Source organism: Nematostella vectensis, chromosome 1 (genome assembly GCF_932526225.1).
Source record: "Nematostella vectensis chromosome 1, jaNemVect1.1, whole genome shotgun sequence".
Lineage (NCBI taxonomy): Eukaryota > Metazoa > Cnidaria > Anthozoa > Actiniaria > Edwardsiidae > Nematostella > Nematostella vectensis.
The window spans coordinates 10,728,188-10,747,367 of record NC_064034.1 but is presented as its reverse complement, the minus strand read 5'-3'; the positions used below and the strand labels follow the sequence as shown (position 1 = coordinate 10,747,367).

At 44.8% G+C, this 19,180-nt stretch overlaps 1 protein-coding gene across 6 annotated transcripts in view; it reads right to left on the bottom strand.

Moving 5' to 3' along the window:
* The window catches only part of LOC5501433, a 69,557-nt gene that overhangs the window by 21,197 nt on the left and 29,180 nt on the right, over nucleotides 1-19,180 (bottom strand). For 5 of the 6 annotated variants that reach the window (XM_048728022.1, XM_048728035.1, XM_048728030.1 and 2 more), the window contains exons 39-48: nucleotides 18,895-19,056; nucleotides 16,837-16,991; nucleotides 15,794-15,935; nucleotides 15,261-15,544; nucleotides 15,009-15,153; nucleotides 14,526-14,879; nucleotides 13,972-14,262; nucleotides 12,947-13,240; nucleotides 12,168-12,440; nucleotides 11,185-11,448 (exon numbers count right to left, since the gene is read on the bottom strand). In XM_048728022.1, the coding sequence (XP_048583979.1) occupies nucleotides 11,185-11,448; nucleotides 12,168-12,440; nucleotides 12,947-13,240; nucleotides 13,972-14,262; nucleotides 14,526-14,879; nucleotides 15,009-15,153; nucleotides 15,261-15,544; nucleotides 15,794-15,935; nucleotides 16,837-16,991; nucleotides 18,895-19,056 (2,364 nt within the window). Of the gene's footprint in view, nucleotides 1-11,184; nucleotides 11,449-12,167; nucleotides 12,441-12,946; nucleotides 13,241-13,971; nucleotides 14,263-14,525; nucleotides 14,880-14,924; nucleotides 15,154-15,260; nucleotides 15,545-15,793; nucleotides 15,936-16,836; nucleotides 16,992-18,894; nucleotides 19,057-19,180 lie in introns of all 6 variants that reach the window. The other variant, XM_048728038.1, reaches the window with a different exon arrangement.

Sequence of the window (19,180 nt, the reverse complement as noted above, 5' to 3'; positions counted from 1 at the left end):
CTTACCGTGTATTACACCATACAGATCCACGCGAAGTACTTACCGTGTATTACACCATACAGATCCACGCGAAGTACTTACCGTGTATTACACCATACAGATCCACGTGAAGTACTTAACGTGTATTACACCATACAGATCCACGCGAAGTACTTACCGTGTCTTTCACCGTATAGATCTACTTGAAGTACTTACCGTGTCTTACACCATACCGACCCACGTGAAGTACTTACCGTTTCTTACGCCATACAGATCCAAGTGAAGTACTTACCGTGTCTTACGCCACACACCTCCACGTGAAGTACTCACCGTGTCTTACGCCACACACCTCCACGCAAAGCACTTACCGTGTCTTACGCCGTTCACCTTTAGGTAAAGTACTTACCGTGTCTTACACCATACACCTCCACGTGAAGTACTTACCGTGTATTAAACCATACAGATCCACGCGAAGTACTTACCGTTTCTTACGCCATACAGATCCAAGTGAAGTACTTACCGTGTATTAAACCATACAGATCCACGCGAAGTACTTACCGTTTCTTACGCCATACAGATCCAAGTGAAGTACTTACCGTGTATTAAACCATACAGATCCACGCGAAGTACTTAACGTGTCTTACACCATACAGACCCACGTGAAGTACTTACCGTGTATTACACCATACAGATCCAAGTGAAGTACTTACCGTGTATTACACCATACAGATCCACGTGAAGTACGTACCGTGTCTTACGCCATACAGATCCAAGTGAAGTACTTACCGTGTCTTACGCCATACACCTCCACGCGAAGTACTTACCGTGTCTTACACCATACAGATCCACGCGAAGTACTTACCGTGTCTTACACCATACACCTCCACATGAAGTACTTACCGTGTCTTACGCCATACAGATCAAAGTGAAGTACTTACCGTGTATTACACCATACAGATCCACGCGAAGTACTTACCGTGTATTACACCATACAGATCCACGCGAAGTACTTACCGTGTATTACACCATACAGATCCACGTGAAGTACTTAACGTGTATTACACCATACAGATCCACGCGAAGTACTTACCGTGTCTTTCACCGTATAGATCTACTTGAAGTACTTACCGTGTCTTACACCATACCGACCCACGTGAAGTACTTACCGTTTCTTACGCCATACAGATCCAAGTGAAGTACTTACCGTGTATTACGCCACACACCTCCACGTGAAGTACTTAACGTGTCTTACGCCAAACACCTCCACATGAAGTACTTACCGTGTCTTACGTCGTAAAGATCCAAGCGAAGTAATTAACGTGTATTACGCAATACACCTCCATGTGAAGTACTTACCGTGTCTTACGCCACACACCTCCACGTGAAGTACTCACCGTGTCTTACGCCACACACCTCCACGCAAAGCACTTACCGTGTCTTACGCCGTTCACCTTTAGGTAAAGTACTTACCGTGTCTTACACCATACACCTCCATGTGAAGTACTTACCGTGTCTTCCGCCACAAACCTCCACGCGAAGTACTTACCGTGTCTTACGCCATACACCTCCACGTGAAGTACTTACCGTGTCTTCCGCCACAAACCTCCACGCGAAGTACTTACCATGTCTCACGCCACACACCTCCACGCAAAGCACTTACCGTGTCTTACGCCGTTCACCTTTAGGTAAAGTACTTACCGTGTCTTACGCCATACACCTCCACGTGAAGTACTTACCGTGTATTAAACCATACAGATCCACGCGAAGTACTTACCGTTTCTTACGCCATACAGATCCAAGTGAAGTACTTACCGTGTATTAAACCATACAGATCCACGCGAAGTACTTACCGTTTCTTACGCCATACAGATCCAAGTGAAGTACTTACCGTGTATTAAACCATACAGATCCACGCGAAGTACTTAACGTGTCTTACACCATACAGACCCACGTGAAGTACTTACCGTGTATTACACCATACAGATCCAAGTGAAGTACTTACCGTGTATTACACCATACAGATCCACGTGAAGTACGTACCGTGTCTTACGCCATACAGATCCAAGTGAAGTACTTACCGTGTCTTACGCCATACACCTCCACGCGAAGTACTTACCGTGTCTTACACCATACAGATCCACGCGAAGTACTTACCGTGTCTTACACCATACACCTCCACATGAAGTACTTACCGTGTCTTACGCCATACACCTCCACATGAAGTACTTAACGTGTCTTACACCATACAGATCCACGCGAAGTACTTACCGTGTCTTACACCATACAGATCCACGTGAAGTACTTACCGTGTCTTACGCCATACACATCCACGTGAAGTACTTACCGTGTCTTACGCCATACAGATCCAAGTGAAGTACTTACCGTGTATTACACCATACAGATCCACGCGAAGTACTTACCGTGTATTACACCATACAGATCCACGCGAAGTACTTACCGTGTATTACACCATACAGATCCACGTGAAGTACTTACCGTGTATTACACCATACAGATCCACGCGAAGTACTTACCGTGTCTTTCACCGTATAGATCTACTTGAAGTACTTACCGTGTCTTACACCATACAGACCCACGTGAAGTACTTACCGTTTCTTACGCCATACAGATCCAAGTGAAGTACTTACCGTGTATTACGCCACACACCTCCACGTGAAGTACTTAACGTGTCTTACGCCACACACCTCCACGTGAAGTACTTACCGTTTCTTACGCCACACACCTCCACATGAAGTACTTACCGTGTCTTACGCCACACACCTCCACGTGAAGTACTCACCGTGTCTTACGCCACACACCTCCACATGAAGTACTTAAACTGTCTTACGCCACACACCTCCACGCGAAGTACTTACCGTGTCTTACGCCATACAGATCCACGTGAAGTACTTACCGTGTCTTACGCCACACACCTCCACGTGAAGTAGTTACCGTTTCTTGCGCCACACACCTCCACATGAAGTACTTACCCTGTCTTACGCCACACACCTCCACGTGAAGTACTTACCGTGTCTTACGCCATACAGATCCAAGTGAAGTACTTACCGTGTATTACACCATACACCTCATACACCTCCACATGAAGTACTTACCGTTTCATACGCCACACACCTCCACGTGAAGTACTCACAGTGTCTTACGCCACACACCTCTACGCGAAGTACTTACCGTTTCTTACGCCATACAGATCCACGTAAAGTACTTACCGTGTCTTACGCCACACCTCCACGTGAAATACTTACCGTGTCTCACACCATACAGATCCACGTGAAGTACTTACCGTGTATTACGCCACACACCTCCAAGTGAAGTACTTACCGTGTATTACGCCACACACATCCACGTGAAGTACTTACCGTGTCTTACGCCACACACCTCCACGCGAAGTACTTACCGTGTATTACGCCACACACCTCCACGTGAAGTACTCACCGTGTCTTACGCCACACACCTCCAAGTGAAGTACTTACCGTGTATTACGACACACCTCCACGTGAAGTACTTACCGTGTCTTACGCCACACACCTCCACGCGAAATACTTACCGTGTATAACGCCATACACCTCCACGTGAAGTACTTACCGTGTCTTACGCAACACACCTCCACGCGAAGTACTTACCGTGTCTTACACCATACACCTCTAAGTGAAGTACTTAACGTGTCTTACACCATACAGATCCACGTGAAGTACTTACCGTGTCTTACACCATACAAATCCACGCGTAGTACTTACCTTGTATTACACCATACACCTCATACACCTCCACATGAAGTACTTACCGTTTCATAAGCCACACACCTCCACGTGAAGTACTTACCGTGTCTTACGCCATACAGACCCACGTGAAGTACTTACCGTGTCTTACGCCTCACCTCCACGTGAAGAACTTACCGTGTATTACACCATACAGATCCACGCGAAGTACTTACCGTTTCTTACGCCATACAGATCCACGTGAAGTACTCACCATGTCCTACGCCACACACCTCCACGTGAAGTACTCACCATGTCTTACGCCACACACCTCCACGTGAAGTACTCACCGTGTCTTACGCCACACACCTCCAAGTGAAGTACTTACCGTGTCTTACGCCACCCATCTCCACGTGAAGTACTTACCGTGTATTACACCATACAGATCCACGTGAAGTACTCACCATGTCTTACGCCACACACCTCCACGTGAAGTACTCACCGTGTCTTACGCCACACACCTCTACGCGAAGTACTTACCGTGTCTTATGCCATACACCTCCACGTGAAGTACTCACCATGTCTTACGCCATACACCTCCACGTGAAGTACTTACCGTGTCTTACGCCATACACCTCCACGTGAAGTACTTACCGTGTCTTACGCCACACACCTCCAAGTGAAGTACTTACCGTGTCCTACGCCACACACCTCCACGTGAAGTACTTACCGTGTCTTACGCCACACCTCCACGTGAAGTACTTACCGTGTATTACGCCACACACCTCCAAGTGAAGTACTTACCGTGTATTACGCCACACACCTCCACGTGAAGTACTTACCGTGTCTTACGCCACACACCTCCACGCGAAGTACTTACCGTGTATTACGCCACACACCTCCACGTGAAGTACTTACCGTGTCTTACGCCACACACCTCCAAGTGAAGTACTTACCGTGTCTTACACCATACACCTCTAAGTGAAGTACTTAACGTGTCTTACGCCACACACTTCCACGTGAAGTACTTACCGTGTCTTACGCCACACACCTCCAAGTGAAGTACTTACCGTGTATAACGACACACACCTCCACGTGAAGTACTTACCGTGTCTTACGCAACACACCTGCACGCGTAGTACTTACCGTGTATTACACCATACACCTCATACACCTCCACATGAAGTACTTACCGTTTCATAAGCCACACACCTCCACGTGAAGTACTTACCGTGTATTACGCCATACAGACCCACGTAAAGTACTTACCGTGTCTTACGCCATACACCTCCACATGAATTACTTACCGTTTCTTACGCCACACACCTCCACATGAAGTACTTACCGTGTCTTACGCCACACACCTCCACGTGAAGTACTTACCGTGTCTTACGCCACACCTCCACGTGAAGTACTTACCGTGTATTACACCATACAGATCCACGTGAAGTACTTACCGTGTCTTACGCCATACACCTCCACATGAAGTACTTAACGTGTCTTACGCCACACACCTCCACGCGAAGTACTTACCGTGTCTTACGTTATACACCTCCACATGAAGTACTTACCGTTTCTTACGCCACACACCTCCACGTGAAGTACTTACCGTGTCTTACGCCATACACCTCCAAGCGAAGTACTTACCGTGTCTTACGCCATACACCTCCACATGAAGTACTTAACGTGTCTTACGCCACACACATTCACGTGAAGTACTTACCGTGTCTTACGCCATACACCTCCAAGTGAAGTACTTACCGTTTCTTACGCCACACACCTCCACGTGAAGTACTTACCGTGTCTTACGCCACACACCTCCACGTGAAGTACTTACTGTTTCTTACGCCATACACCTCCACGTGAAGTACTTACCGTGTCTTACGCCATACACCTCCACATGAAGTACTTACCGTTTCTTACGCCACACACCTGCACGTGAAGTACTTACCGTGTCTTACGCCACACACCTCCACGCGAAGTACTTACCGTGTCTTACGCCATACACCTCCACATGAAGTACTTAACGTGTCTTACGCCACACACCTCCACGTGAAGTACTTACCGTGTCTTACGCCATACACCTCCACATGAAGTACTTAACGTGTTTTACACCATACAGATCCACGCGAAGTACTTACCGTGTCTTACACCATACAGATCCACGTGAAGTACTTACCGTGTCTTACGCCATACACCTCCACGTGAAGTACTTACCGTGTCTTACGCCATACAGATCCAAGTGAAGTACTTACCGTGTATTACACCATACAGATCCACGTGAAGTACTTACCGTGTCTCACACCATACAGATCCACGTGAAGTACTTACCGTGTATTACACCATACAGATCCACGTGAAGTACTTACCGTGTATTACACCATACAGATCCACGCGAAGTACTTACCGTTTCTTACGCCATACAGATCCAAGTGAAGTACTTAACGTGTCTTACGCCACACACCTCCACGTGAAGTACTTACCGTTTCTTACGCCACACACCTCCACATGAACTACTTACCGTGTCTTACGCCACACACCTCCACGTGAAGTACTCACCGTGTCTTACGCCACACACCTCCACATGAAGTACTTACCGTATATTACACCATACAGATCCACGTGAAGTACTTACCGTGTCTTACGCCATACAGATCCACGTGAAGTACTTACCGTGTCTTACACCATACACCTCCATGCGAAGTACTTACCGTGTTTCACGCCATACAGATCCACGTGAAGTACTTACCGTGTCTTACACCATACAGATCTACTTGAAGTACATACCGTGTCTTCCGCCACACACCTCCACGCGAAGTACTTACTGTGTCTTACGCCATACAGATCCACGTGAAGTACTTACCGTTTCATACTCCACCCATTTCCACGTGAAGTACTTACCGTGTCTTACGCCATACACCTCCACATGAAGTACTTACCGTGTCTTACGCCACACACCTCCACGTGAAGTACTTACCGTGTCTTACGCCACACCTCAACGTGAAGTACTTACCGTGTATTACACCATACAGATCCACGCGAAGTACTTACCGTTTCTTACGCCATACAGATCCAAGTGAAGTACTCACCATGTCTTACGCCACACACCTCCACGTGAAGTACTCACCATGTCTCACGCCACACACCTCCACGTGAAGTACTTAACGTGTCTTACGCCACACACATTCACGTGAAGTACTTACCGTGTCTTACGCCATACACCTCCAAGTGAAGTACTTACCGTTTCTTACGCCACACACCTCCACGTGAAGTACTTACCGTGTCTTACGCCACACACCTCCACGTGAAGTACTTACTGTTTCTTACGCCATACACCTCCACGTGAAGTACTTACCGTGTCTTACGCCATACACCTCCACATGAAGTACTTACCGTTTCTTACGCCACACACCTGCACGTGAAGTACTTACCGTGTCTTACGCCACACACCTCCACGCGAAGTACTTACCGTGTCTTACGCCATACACCTCCACATGAAGTACTTAACGTGTCTTACGCCACACACCTCCACGTGAAGTACTTACCGTGTCTTACGCCATACACCTCCACATGAAGTACTTAACGTGTCTTACACCATACAGATCCACGCGAAGTACTTACCGTGTCTTACACCATACAGATCCACGTGAAGTACTTACCGTGTCTTACGCCATACACCTCCACGTGAAGTACTTACCGTGTCTTACGCCATACAGATCCAAGTGAAGTACTTACCGTGTATTACACCATACAGATCCACGTGAAGTACTTACCGTGTCTCACACCATACAGATTCACGTGAAGTACTTACCGTGTATTACACCATACAGATCTACTTGAAGTACATACCGTGTCTTCCGCCACACACCTCCACGCGAAGTACTTACTGTGTCTTACGCCATACAGATCCACGTGAAGTACTTACCGTTTCATACTCCACCCATTTCCACGTGAAGTACTTACCGTGTCTTACGCCATACACCTCTACGCGAAGTACTTACCGTGTCTTACGCCACACACCTCCACATGAAGTACTTACCGTGTCTTACGCCACACACCTCCACGTGAAGTACTTACCGTGTCTTACGCCACACCTCAACGTGAAGTACTTACCGTGTATTACACCATACAGATCCACGCGAAGTACTTACCGTTTCTTACGCCATACAGATCCACGTGAAGTATTAACCATGTCTTACGCCACACACCTCCACGTGAAGTACTCACCATGTCTCACGCCACACACCTCCACGTGAAGTACTCACCGTGTCTTACGCCACACACCTCTACGCGAAGTACTTACCGTGTCTTACGCCATACACCTCCACGTGAAGTACTCACCATGTCTTACGCCATACACCTCCACGTGAAGTACTTACCGTGTCTTACGCCATACACCTCCACGTGAAGTACTTACCGTGTCTTACGCCACACACCTCCAAGTGAAGTACTTACCGTGTCTTACGCCACACACCTCCATGTGAAGTACTCACCATGTCTCACGCCACACACCTCCACGTGAAGTACTCACCGTGTCTTACGCCACACACCTCTACGCGAAGTACTTACCGTGTCTTACGCCATACACCTCCACATGAAATACTTAACGTGTCTTACGCCACACACCTCCACGTGAAGTACTTACCGTGTCTTACGCCATACACCTCCAAGTGAAGTACTTACCGTGTCTTACGCCATACACCTCCACATGAAGTACTTACCGTTTCTTACGCCACACACCTGCACGTGAAGTACTTACCGTGTCTTACGCCACACACCTCCACGCGAAGTACTTACCGTTTCTTACGCCATACACCTCCACATGAAGTACTTAACGTGTCTTACGCCACACACCTCCACGTGAAGTACTTACCGTGTCTTACGCCATACACCTCCACATGAAGTACTTAACGTGTCTTACACCATACAGATCCACGCGAAGTACTTACCGTGTCTTACACCATACAGATCCACGTGAAGTACTTACCGTGTGCTACGCCACACATCTCCACGTGAAGTACTTACCGTGTCTTACGCCATACAGATCCAAGTGAAGTACTTACCGTGTATTACACCATACAGATACATGCAAAGTACTTACCGTGTATTACACCATACAGATCCACGCGAAGTACTTACCGTGTATTACACCATACAGATCCACGTGAAGTACTTACCGTGTATTACACCATACAGATCCACGCGAAGTACTTACCGTGTCTTACACCGTATAGATCTACTTGAAGTACTTACCGTGTCTTACACCATACAGACCCACGTGAAGTACTTACCGTTTCTTACGCCATACAGATCCAAGTGAAGTACTTACCGTGTATTACGCCACACACCTCCACGTGAAGTACTTAACGTGTCTTACGCCACACACCTCCACGTGAAGTACTTACCGTTTCTTACGCCACACACCTCCACATGAACTACTTATCGTGTCTTACGCCACACACCTCCACGTAAAGTACTCACCGTGTCTTACGCCACACACCTCCACATGAATTACTTACCGTATATTACACCATACAGATCCACGTGAAGTACTTACCGTGTCTTACGCCATACAGATCCACGTGAAGTACTTACCGTGTCTTACACCATACACCTCCATGCGAAGTACTTACCGTGTTTCACGCCATACAGATCCACGTGAAGTACTTACCGTGTCTTACACCATACAGATCTACTTGAAGTACATACCGTGTCTTCCGCCACACACCTCCACGCGAAGTACTTACTGTGTCTTACGCCATACACGTCATACACCTCCACATGAAGTACTTACCGTTTCATACTCCACCCACTTCCACGTGAAGTACTTACCGTGTCTTACGCCATACACCTCTACGCGAAGTACTTACCGTGTCTTACGCCATACACCTCCACGTGAAGTACTTAACGTGTATTATGCCACACACCTCCACGTGAAGTGCTTACCGTTTCTTACGCCACACACCTCCACATGAAGTACTTACCGTGTCTTACGCCACACACCTCCACGTGAAGTACTTACCGTGTCTTACGCCACACCTCAACGTGAAGTACTTACCGTGTATTACACCATACAGATCCACGCGAAGTACTTACCGTTTCTTACGCCATACAGATCCACGTGAAGTACTCACCATGTCTTACGCCCCACACCTCCACGTGAAGTACTCACCATGTCTCACGCCACACACCTCCACGTGAAGTACTCACCGTGTCTTACGCCACACACCTCTACGCGAAGTACTTACCGTGTCTTACGCCATACACCTCCACATGAAGTACTTAACGTGTCTTACGCCATACACCTCCACGTGAAGTACTTACCGTGTCTTACGCCATACACCTCCACGTGAAGTACTTACCGTGTCTTACACCATACAGATCCACGTGAAGTACTTACCGTGTCTTACACCGTACAGATCCACGCGAAGTACTTACCGTGTCTTACGCCATACAGATCCAAGTGAAGTACTTACTGTGTCTTACGCCATACACCTCCACGTAAAGTACTTACCGTGTCTTACACCGTACAGATCCACGCGAAGTACTTACCGTGTCTTACACCATACAGATCCACGTGAAGTACTTACCGTGTCTTACACCGTACAGATCCACGTGAAGTACTTACCGTGTCTTACGCCATACAGATCCAAGTGATGTACTTACTGTGTCTTACGCCATACACCTCCACGTAAAGTACTTACCGTGTCTTACACCGTACAGATCCACGCGAAGTACTTACCGTGTCTTACACCATACACCTCCACGCGAAGTACAGATCCACGCGAAGTACTTACCGTGTCTTACACCATACACCTCCACGCGAAGTACTTACCGTGTCTTACGCCACACACCTCCACGCGAAGTACTTACCGTGTCTTACGCCATACACCTCCACACGAAGTACTTACCGTGTCTTACACCATACACCTTCACGCGAAGTACTTACCGTGTCTTACGCCATACACCTCCACGTGAAGTACTTACCGTGTCTTACGCCATACACCTCCACGTGAAGTACTTACCGTGTCTTACGCCATACACCTCCACACGAAGTACTTACCGTTTCTTACGCCATACACCTCCACGTGAAGTACTTACCGTGTCTTACGCCACACACCTCCACGCGAAGTACTTACCGTGTCTTACGCCACACACCTCCACGTGAAGTACTTAACGTGTCTTACGCCACACACCTCCACGCGAAGTACTTACCGTGTCTTACGCCACACACCTCCACGCGAAGTACTTACCGTGTCTTACGCCATACACCTCCACACGAAGTACTTACCGTGTCTTACGCCACACACCTCCACGCGAAGTACTTAACGTGTCTTACGCCACACACCTCCACGTGAAGTACTTAGCGTGTCTTACGCCATACACCTCCACGCGAAGTACTTACCGAAACGTACAGAGTATTTAATACATAAATTAAGATACATGAATCCTAATATTTTTGGAAAAGTTTCAATCAAACGATATTTACCTGTGACTGTTATCAGAATGGACTTGGAGTCATTCCCAGCTCTATTGGTCGCGAAACACGCGTAACGGCCTTCATCGGCAACTCGGAATGCCTGTGTTGTTAGCGTCCGATTATTCTCGGACAGGGTGGCTGTTGTGATTATTTGCCCGTCTTTCTTCCAATAGACTGCTGGAGTGGGGTCACCTCTGACCAAACACGTCAAGTTTATCGTTTGCTCGAGGATGACAGTCGAATTCCCGCGTAAGGAGAGAACGGAAGGAGGCACTTGGAAATCGAACAAAAACAAACATCAATAACATGAAGAGACAAGAGACAGACGTTACAGGGGTTTGTAGTGTGGCAAATTACTTTTGGAATGAAACGCAAGTGACAAATTTAACCACTAGAATCCGCCTGGGCTGTTTCATTTTTGCCATGTCCAACAAAGTCATGCTATAGCTCACGGTTCATCATTAGTATTTCTTTCTTGTTTTTTTTTTTTTGTCTTTCTAAGCACCTTTGTTTCCATTGGCCCGAGGTAGTCACCCGAGGTTCCGGATTTGCGCTAACCATCTTTAAATGGAACATCTATGATTTTTAGTTAGCTACATACTTAGCCCGTGGCAAATAAACCAATATATATATCTTTCATCTGGAGTCATGTCGATAGATAATGATTACTTTCGTGTTATAATTTTTAATTTTTCCACTATCGAAAATAACCGAGATGTATACACGCACTCATATTAATGCTTAATTAAGCTTAATTTACTTATTAATTGAATCTTGAATATTATTTAGGCTTTTATCCCGGCAAACAAATGATGAACTATAACGAAAATGAAATATACCTATGTCCTAATAAGAGGTGGATTACGGACTTCTCGTAGGTCAAAGCGCCGTGTACACACTAATAGCACTAGGGTACACCAGGTCTGAACATTCTTCTTTAATTTGACGATCACAAAATAACAATGAAATAACCATCATAACCTTAGACTCACCATCTACTATGAGAGAAGCGTTTGACTGCGCCATGCCTGCCTCACTGCTCGCCAAACACGTGTACAGTCCTTCATACGACCCGTTATTATACACAGCAGCGACATTCAGACTGCCATTAGACAGCTGGTGGGAGCCCTGTGGTAGAGCATCGCTGCCATTGTATAACCACGTGATTCGAGGCTGCGGTCTCCCGGATGCAGCGCAGCCAAACGCCACATGATTTCCCTGTTTGATTGTTTGGCTTCTTGGATGACGGGTAAACTCTGGTTCGACTGTAACGAGGAATAAACAAAAAGTTATTTTTGTTTAGGTTTCTCTTTTTTTAGATTTAGGCCTTATCACAATGAATTGGTAAATTTATGCGATTCGTTATCTACATTTACGAACATTGAAAATATATAGATAAGATTGTAAAAATCTCACTGGCTAGCAAATAAGATGGCGCGCCTTAAACGGTGTCTTTCAATGTTTTAAGTTAGGGAATGGAACCTACATACAGCTGACACCCTAGAGACTATGTTTCCATTTTGTATTTTCTTTGAACAGTTTGACTGAAGAATTTGAAATTACTATAGGTCTATTAAATGGGAGTCCGTAATATGAGGGTTTCACTGTACTACTGACTATGCCTTTGTTAAATGAAAGTCCGTTATATGGAGGTTTTACTGTACTAATGACTAAGTCTTTGTTAATTTAAGTCCGTATATGAAGGTTTCACTGTAGTTTGTCATTTATAAAGTTTCCCATCACGATATACTTTTGGGTCACTGAAACTTACACAGCACTTGTATGACCGCGCTGACTGCCCCTTTATCATCGACATTGTTCACTGCGTGACAAGTGTAGTTACCAGCGTCCGCGTATGTAGTGCCAGATGATAATTCAAACACACTGCTGATATTGGTCTCTGAAACTTCGGTATTCTGATATCTGTCAGGGGCAACAGCGGAACCATCCTTTGACCAGCTCATCTTAGGCAGAGGGAACCCCTGGCCATTGCACCGTAATCTGACTCCGGTGAGTCCGAGTCGAAGAATGTAGCGCTGCTTTAGGACAGAGACACTCGCTGGCACTAGACGCCAAAAGTGCAGGGAAACAAGCATAAGAATGACACTGTATATTTATTTACCTCCTTGGAAAGACGTTGGGAAGACTAGTAAGAAGTGATGATTATAAAAGGCTGTAGTAACGATCGGCTGGAGAATCCAATGACGCGCGTGCCACACAACATTATCATGGTAAAATTGTGAGGAAATATGTGAATTCATATAGATAGTATGTGAGAGTACTTCTAAGGGTTTCAAGCCACTCACATAATCACTTGCAGAAAGGTAAATAAGAGCACATAAATACTCACAACAGGTGCAATAAACGCGCACGTATTCATCCACAGAAAACGCTAAAATACTAACGTGTAAATACTCAAAACAGGTGCAATAAACGCGCACGTATTCACCCACAGAAACGCCAAAATACTAACGTGTAAATACTCACAACAGGTGCAATAAACGCGCACGTATTCATCCACAGAAAATGCTAAAATACTAACGTGTAAATACTCACAACAGGTGCAATAAACGCGCACGTATTCATCCACAGAAAACGCCAAAATACTAACGTGTAAATGCTCACAACAGGTGCAATAAACGCGCACGTATTCACCCACAGAAAACGCCAAAATACTAACGTGTAAATACTCGTTGAAGGTGCAATAAGCACACACATATCCACCCACAGTAACAGCAAACAATGCACGCATCAATATTTACAGCAATTGGAACAAAAGCGCGCGTAAATACTCACGATATGTGCGGATATTCAGCTCGTTACTCCACCATCCCGGTCCAATAGAACTTAAGGCTTGTACGCTGATTGTGTAACGAGCAAACACTTTAAGTCGTGTCAACTGCGCGGTCTGTTTCGAGGCTCTCGGTATGTGCGCCACAGTCACGTGACTAGTATTATCCGCCACGCTATAGCGCACGGTGTAATTACGGATAGACCCGTCACCAGGCTCAGGCGCGGCCCAGGTCATGTTTAAGGACGTGGAGCGCGTGTACGTCACGTTAAGTTCGGTAGGTACTGACGGGAGATCTGTGGAGGGGATGCAAAATGCTTAGAACCTTTTGATCACTTTGGACAAAGGGGAAAGACGAAAATTATAAAAAATGTACACAATTAAAAGTGTGTATGAACTCTAGTAGATGAATTCGCAAAAATTAGGATGTGGTAAATGCGGCATATCACATCAGGGACGCGGGGTTATGGTGTCTAAAGATAATCGTGTCGTTACTTGGTAAACGGGCTCAAGTGGAAAACTGAAAAATATTTATAAAACCTTTCGTGTGACCACTTACTTAAATCAATAAAAACAACGGTATTTCTTCGATCTGCACCAGCGCTTATGGGAATCTTATAATACGCATTGCACGTGACCAAGGCATGACAGCGCATGCGTCGCGATCTCATCCCCGTGTTTGCGCATTCGTAGCTATTATGCACTTGTTCAGCGCTGGTGTAGCGAATCATTCGCGATGACGCCATGGTCCCCTTGGTGTTGCTGTCATTCCCTTCGAATACTTTATCAAATATGAACCATTGGATCGCAATCAATGGTTCCCCACGCGCCGTACACGTGACAACAGCTCTTGAGCCCGCGGTAGTAGTTAGGTTACCGCTGAGTGTTAAATTTGTGATTTCTGGAGACGCAACTGTAGAGGCAAATCAAGCATCAATCAACTATTAAGCATACTAACTTGGTGGTAAGCCAAAAAAGGCAGGGTGACCGGCGTTTCGGGTCGTTTTCGGGGCATCAAACTGTTGATTGGATGCATAAATACCTCCCTCACTGCCGTACACCTCAAGTCTTACGCATGCTTTGTTGCTAGTAGTAACTGGCCGGAAACGAACATAGCGGGCGCCTATCGGCTTCAAAAACCAGTTTACACGAACACGAGAAGGTAATGTGTTTCCTTGAAAAGATACCTAGAATAAAAGGAGTAACTGGTGAGGGTCTTGATTTCAATGGAATAAAAAAACATTACTAACCATGGAGACGTATGCAATATCTTGCATCAGGGAGCAGGTCTTACCGGGTATGGATTATATTCGTCTCCCGTGAAGCTAAACCAGAGCTCGTATTTTGCTGGTAACCAGCTTGGTTCTGACCCCAGTCCCTGGGTCGCTACCCCGGTAACAGTCCTTGTCTGCCCAAGATCGATGTCCAGATTAGAGCTAGCAGAAGCGTTGTTGCACCATGCTGACTCAGCATAAAGTCGCCCATGCGTGGCGTTGTGTTTATTATCCGTATGAAATGAAGCTAACATTTGATCGTCAGGGATTCGACCGTTCTCAATCCCCAGTGGGCGCCATGGTCCTAAAGAGATAAAACAAATTAAAAATCAAGAATGTTTTTGTTTAATGGCAGAGAAATCATATAACCGAATAACACCACGGCTGAACAAGGAAGGATTTTTGGATAAATGGTATATCCATACAAGTAAACACCACGGATGAATTTGCGCGCAAGTGATTATTCTTCATTATTGTCAGCTAAGGCATAATGGATGCTGTTAAAGACAAACGTCAGTAAAGTTATCGCTAAAAGAAGAAACGAGAACAATACCTTGTGGAACGCCGTACAATTCAACTCTCATCTGCTTCATTGTGTGGTAAGTGTCGGGATAAAAGCGGATAAACCGTACCGAAGTCATGTGCGCAAAGCTGTGCTTCTTAACCGTGTTTTGGTCACTGTTTCCTGTGAAATTCTATCAAAAACAGCAATGTCCTTTAAAAAGAAACACTCAATGAACAAGATCCTTCATGGGTTTGTTAACACATCATGCCAACACAAAAACACATACCTTGTCAACACAAAAACACATACCTTGCCAATACAAAAACACATACCTTGTCAACACAAAAACACATACCTTGCCAATACAAAAACACATACCTTGTCAACACAAAAACACATACCTTGCCAATACAAAAACACATACCTTGTCAACACAAAAACACATACCTTGCCAATACAAAAACACATACCTTGTCAACACAAAAACACATACCTTGCCAATACAAAAACACATACCCTGTCAACACAAAAACACATACCTTGTTAATACAAAAACACATACCTTGTCAATACAAAAACACATACCTTGCCAAGACAAAAACACATACCTTGACAATACAAAAACACATACCTTGTCAATACAAAAACACATACCTTGCCAAGACAAAAACACATACCTTGACAATACAAAAACACATACCTTGCCAATACAAAAACACATACCTTGTCAACACAAAAACACATACCTTGCCAATACAAATACACATACCTTGCCAAGACAAAAACACATACCTTGCAAATACAAAAACACATACCTTGTCAACACAAAAACACATACCTTGCCAATACATAATTACATACCTTGCCAATACAAAAACACATACCTTGTCAATACAAATACACATACCTTGCCAAGACAAAAACACATACCTTGCAAATACAAAAACACATACCTTGTCAACACAAAAACACATACCTTGCCAATACATAATTACATACCTTGCCAATACAAAAACACATACCTTGCCAACACAAAAACACATACCTTGCCAAGACAAAAACACATACTTTGCCAACACAAAAACACATACCTTGCCAATATTATTTTCGCTGTATCGCTGCCAATTAAGACCATTCATGGAAGTCTTGATCGAGTAACTTGTGACCCACTCATTATCTTCCTTGGCGCCTTGTGTCGCGACGCCACACAGCGCGTACACCGAGCCCAAGTCGACCTGGAGGTGGTCTGGAAAACATACCCGACCAAAACGATATTTTATGAAATAGATAATGGCAGAGATAATGTCTTAAGAGTTTAAGACAGGGTTGACGGTTTTGAGCGAAGATGAATGGAGGTGAGCTACTGCAGCTAACCCTGTTCAGGTTGGGCTTTGTTGAGCTATCTGTGGCTGAGGGGGGGATGGGTGGGGGGTTGAAGGTGCCCACATCCGTATCTCTTGAACTGCTTTGGCTGTATTACATCAAACTTGCAGACAATGATCACAAACATACGACTAATTTTTACGCCCTATTTTGGGTTTTATAGATAAAAATCATGAAGTCACAATGACGTCTCAATTGAGATTTTTATCTATTCTTTCCAATATTGCTTAAAGTATCAGATACCAGGTTGATACCATCCTTTAAAATTATCATTCAGACAATATCAGAATTAACATTCTAAAGGCTTTGCCACCAAAAAAGGCTATAAAAAACGTTTTTCTTGATCATTTTGTAAAAGTTTTCGACGTATGTTATGAATGTAAGGAAAATTTTGAATTGTCTTAGTTATGACACAGTGATGAATTTTCACGCGCGCTCATTGGTCAATACGGGTCACGTGCACATTTTCACAGGACAAATATCAGTCGATAACGTCCAGGCAAAGTGATATCTGGCGCCCGTTTTTCGAAACACCCGAGAATTCTCGGGCCCGAAAACTTTATTTTGCATTTTTGCTCAAAATTTCGCATGTTTTCCTTTTGGAGAACCGCTTTCATGTTTAAGAAACATTTTAAACTTCCTCTTGGTTCGTATTCCAAATGATTACGCGTAATAGCGCTGTTTTGAAGTTTTGCTAAAGCCATAAAGTTACCCGAAAAGTCTCGGGTGACTGCGAGGTCCCGAGAACTTTCTTAATATTTTAGCCATGTGAATTTCGGGCCCGAGAAGCTCGGGAAAGATCAAAATCTATAAAACCAAAAAGAGGATTATCTTTCACATGAATCTTTGTGGTAAAATACGATGTTTGACGATATTTCAACACATTAAGATACCATAATTTTTTTAATAATAATTAGCCAGCTTTTCAAATTTAAGAAATAAAACGTTTTCGGGAATTCTCGGGTGTTCCGAAAAACGGGCCCCTGTCCTGTGAAAATTTTTTCGTCTGCTCAATAGCTCCTCAAACAAACACCATGGTTTTCAAAACGCTTTGAAGGCACAAAAAGAATGTTTCATTTCTTTCATAGAACTATCATCAATGTATTTTTTTAGAATTTATCCTGAAACGGGGAAGAAAAAGCAATGACAAAGAACTTCACAACAGCGCACGCTCGTGGCGTCATTCCAGTGCACGTCAGCGCGCGCGCAGAAGACATTACAAAATTGAAAACTTTTGCTTCAATTTCTATTCCAGCTCTCAGCAGAACAATAAGAAAACAGTCTAGGTGTAAATCCATCAGTTGAAATGCAAGTTTGAGCTTGTAGTTTTTGTTCTAATGAAAAAAAATTGTTGCATGAATTGCTATCTTTTGCGAATGGCAAAAATTCCAGTGCACGTCAGCGCGCACAGAATACAACTCGATGGGAATGAAAAGAGATCATGTAAAATAACTCGGAAGAAGAAAACAAGTCTAACTTAAGTAAGCAAGATTGGCAAATATACTCACAGAAAGCTAAATCCCTGAATAGTTTGATTGTTTTGTTTGTCTGAGCGGCGAAGTCAAGTCAAGAAGAAAAAAATAGCGACGAGCGATAAAATGGCTGTGATACCCACAGATAGCCCAAGCTCTTTATTTGTCCCTATTGGTTTTACGGTAAACATAGTGATGTCTTGAATCGCGAGAGGGGGGGGGGGGGTATGGATATTTTCTGGAACTATACAACAAAAGAAGCTAGGGATATCCACTAGGATGTCCAAACCTTACCTGTGTTGTCTGTCGCTGTTGCCGGCGTCCATCCCAAAGAGCCATGGAGCCTACCCATACTAGCAGCATAGCCTATCGAGTTATCGTACACAGATGTTGCAGTGAAGTGATCACTTCTGATAACTCCACCGGCGCGCACCCCTACAGCCTCTGCCTCACACACTGTAGGGACGAACAAAATAATAATGGCTTATGCCTAGTGCACACTAGCAACATAACGACATGGGCGCGCGCACTATGTTAGCCCGACATAACGACATTGACATAATGACATAAAAGAAAAAAC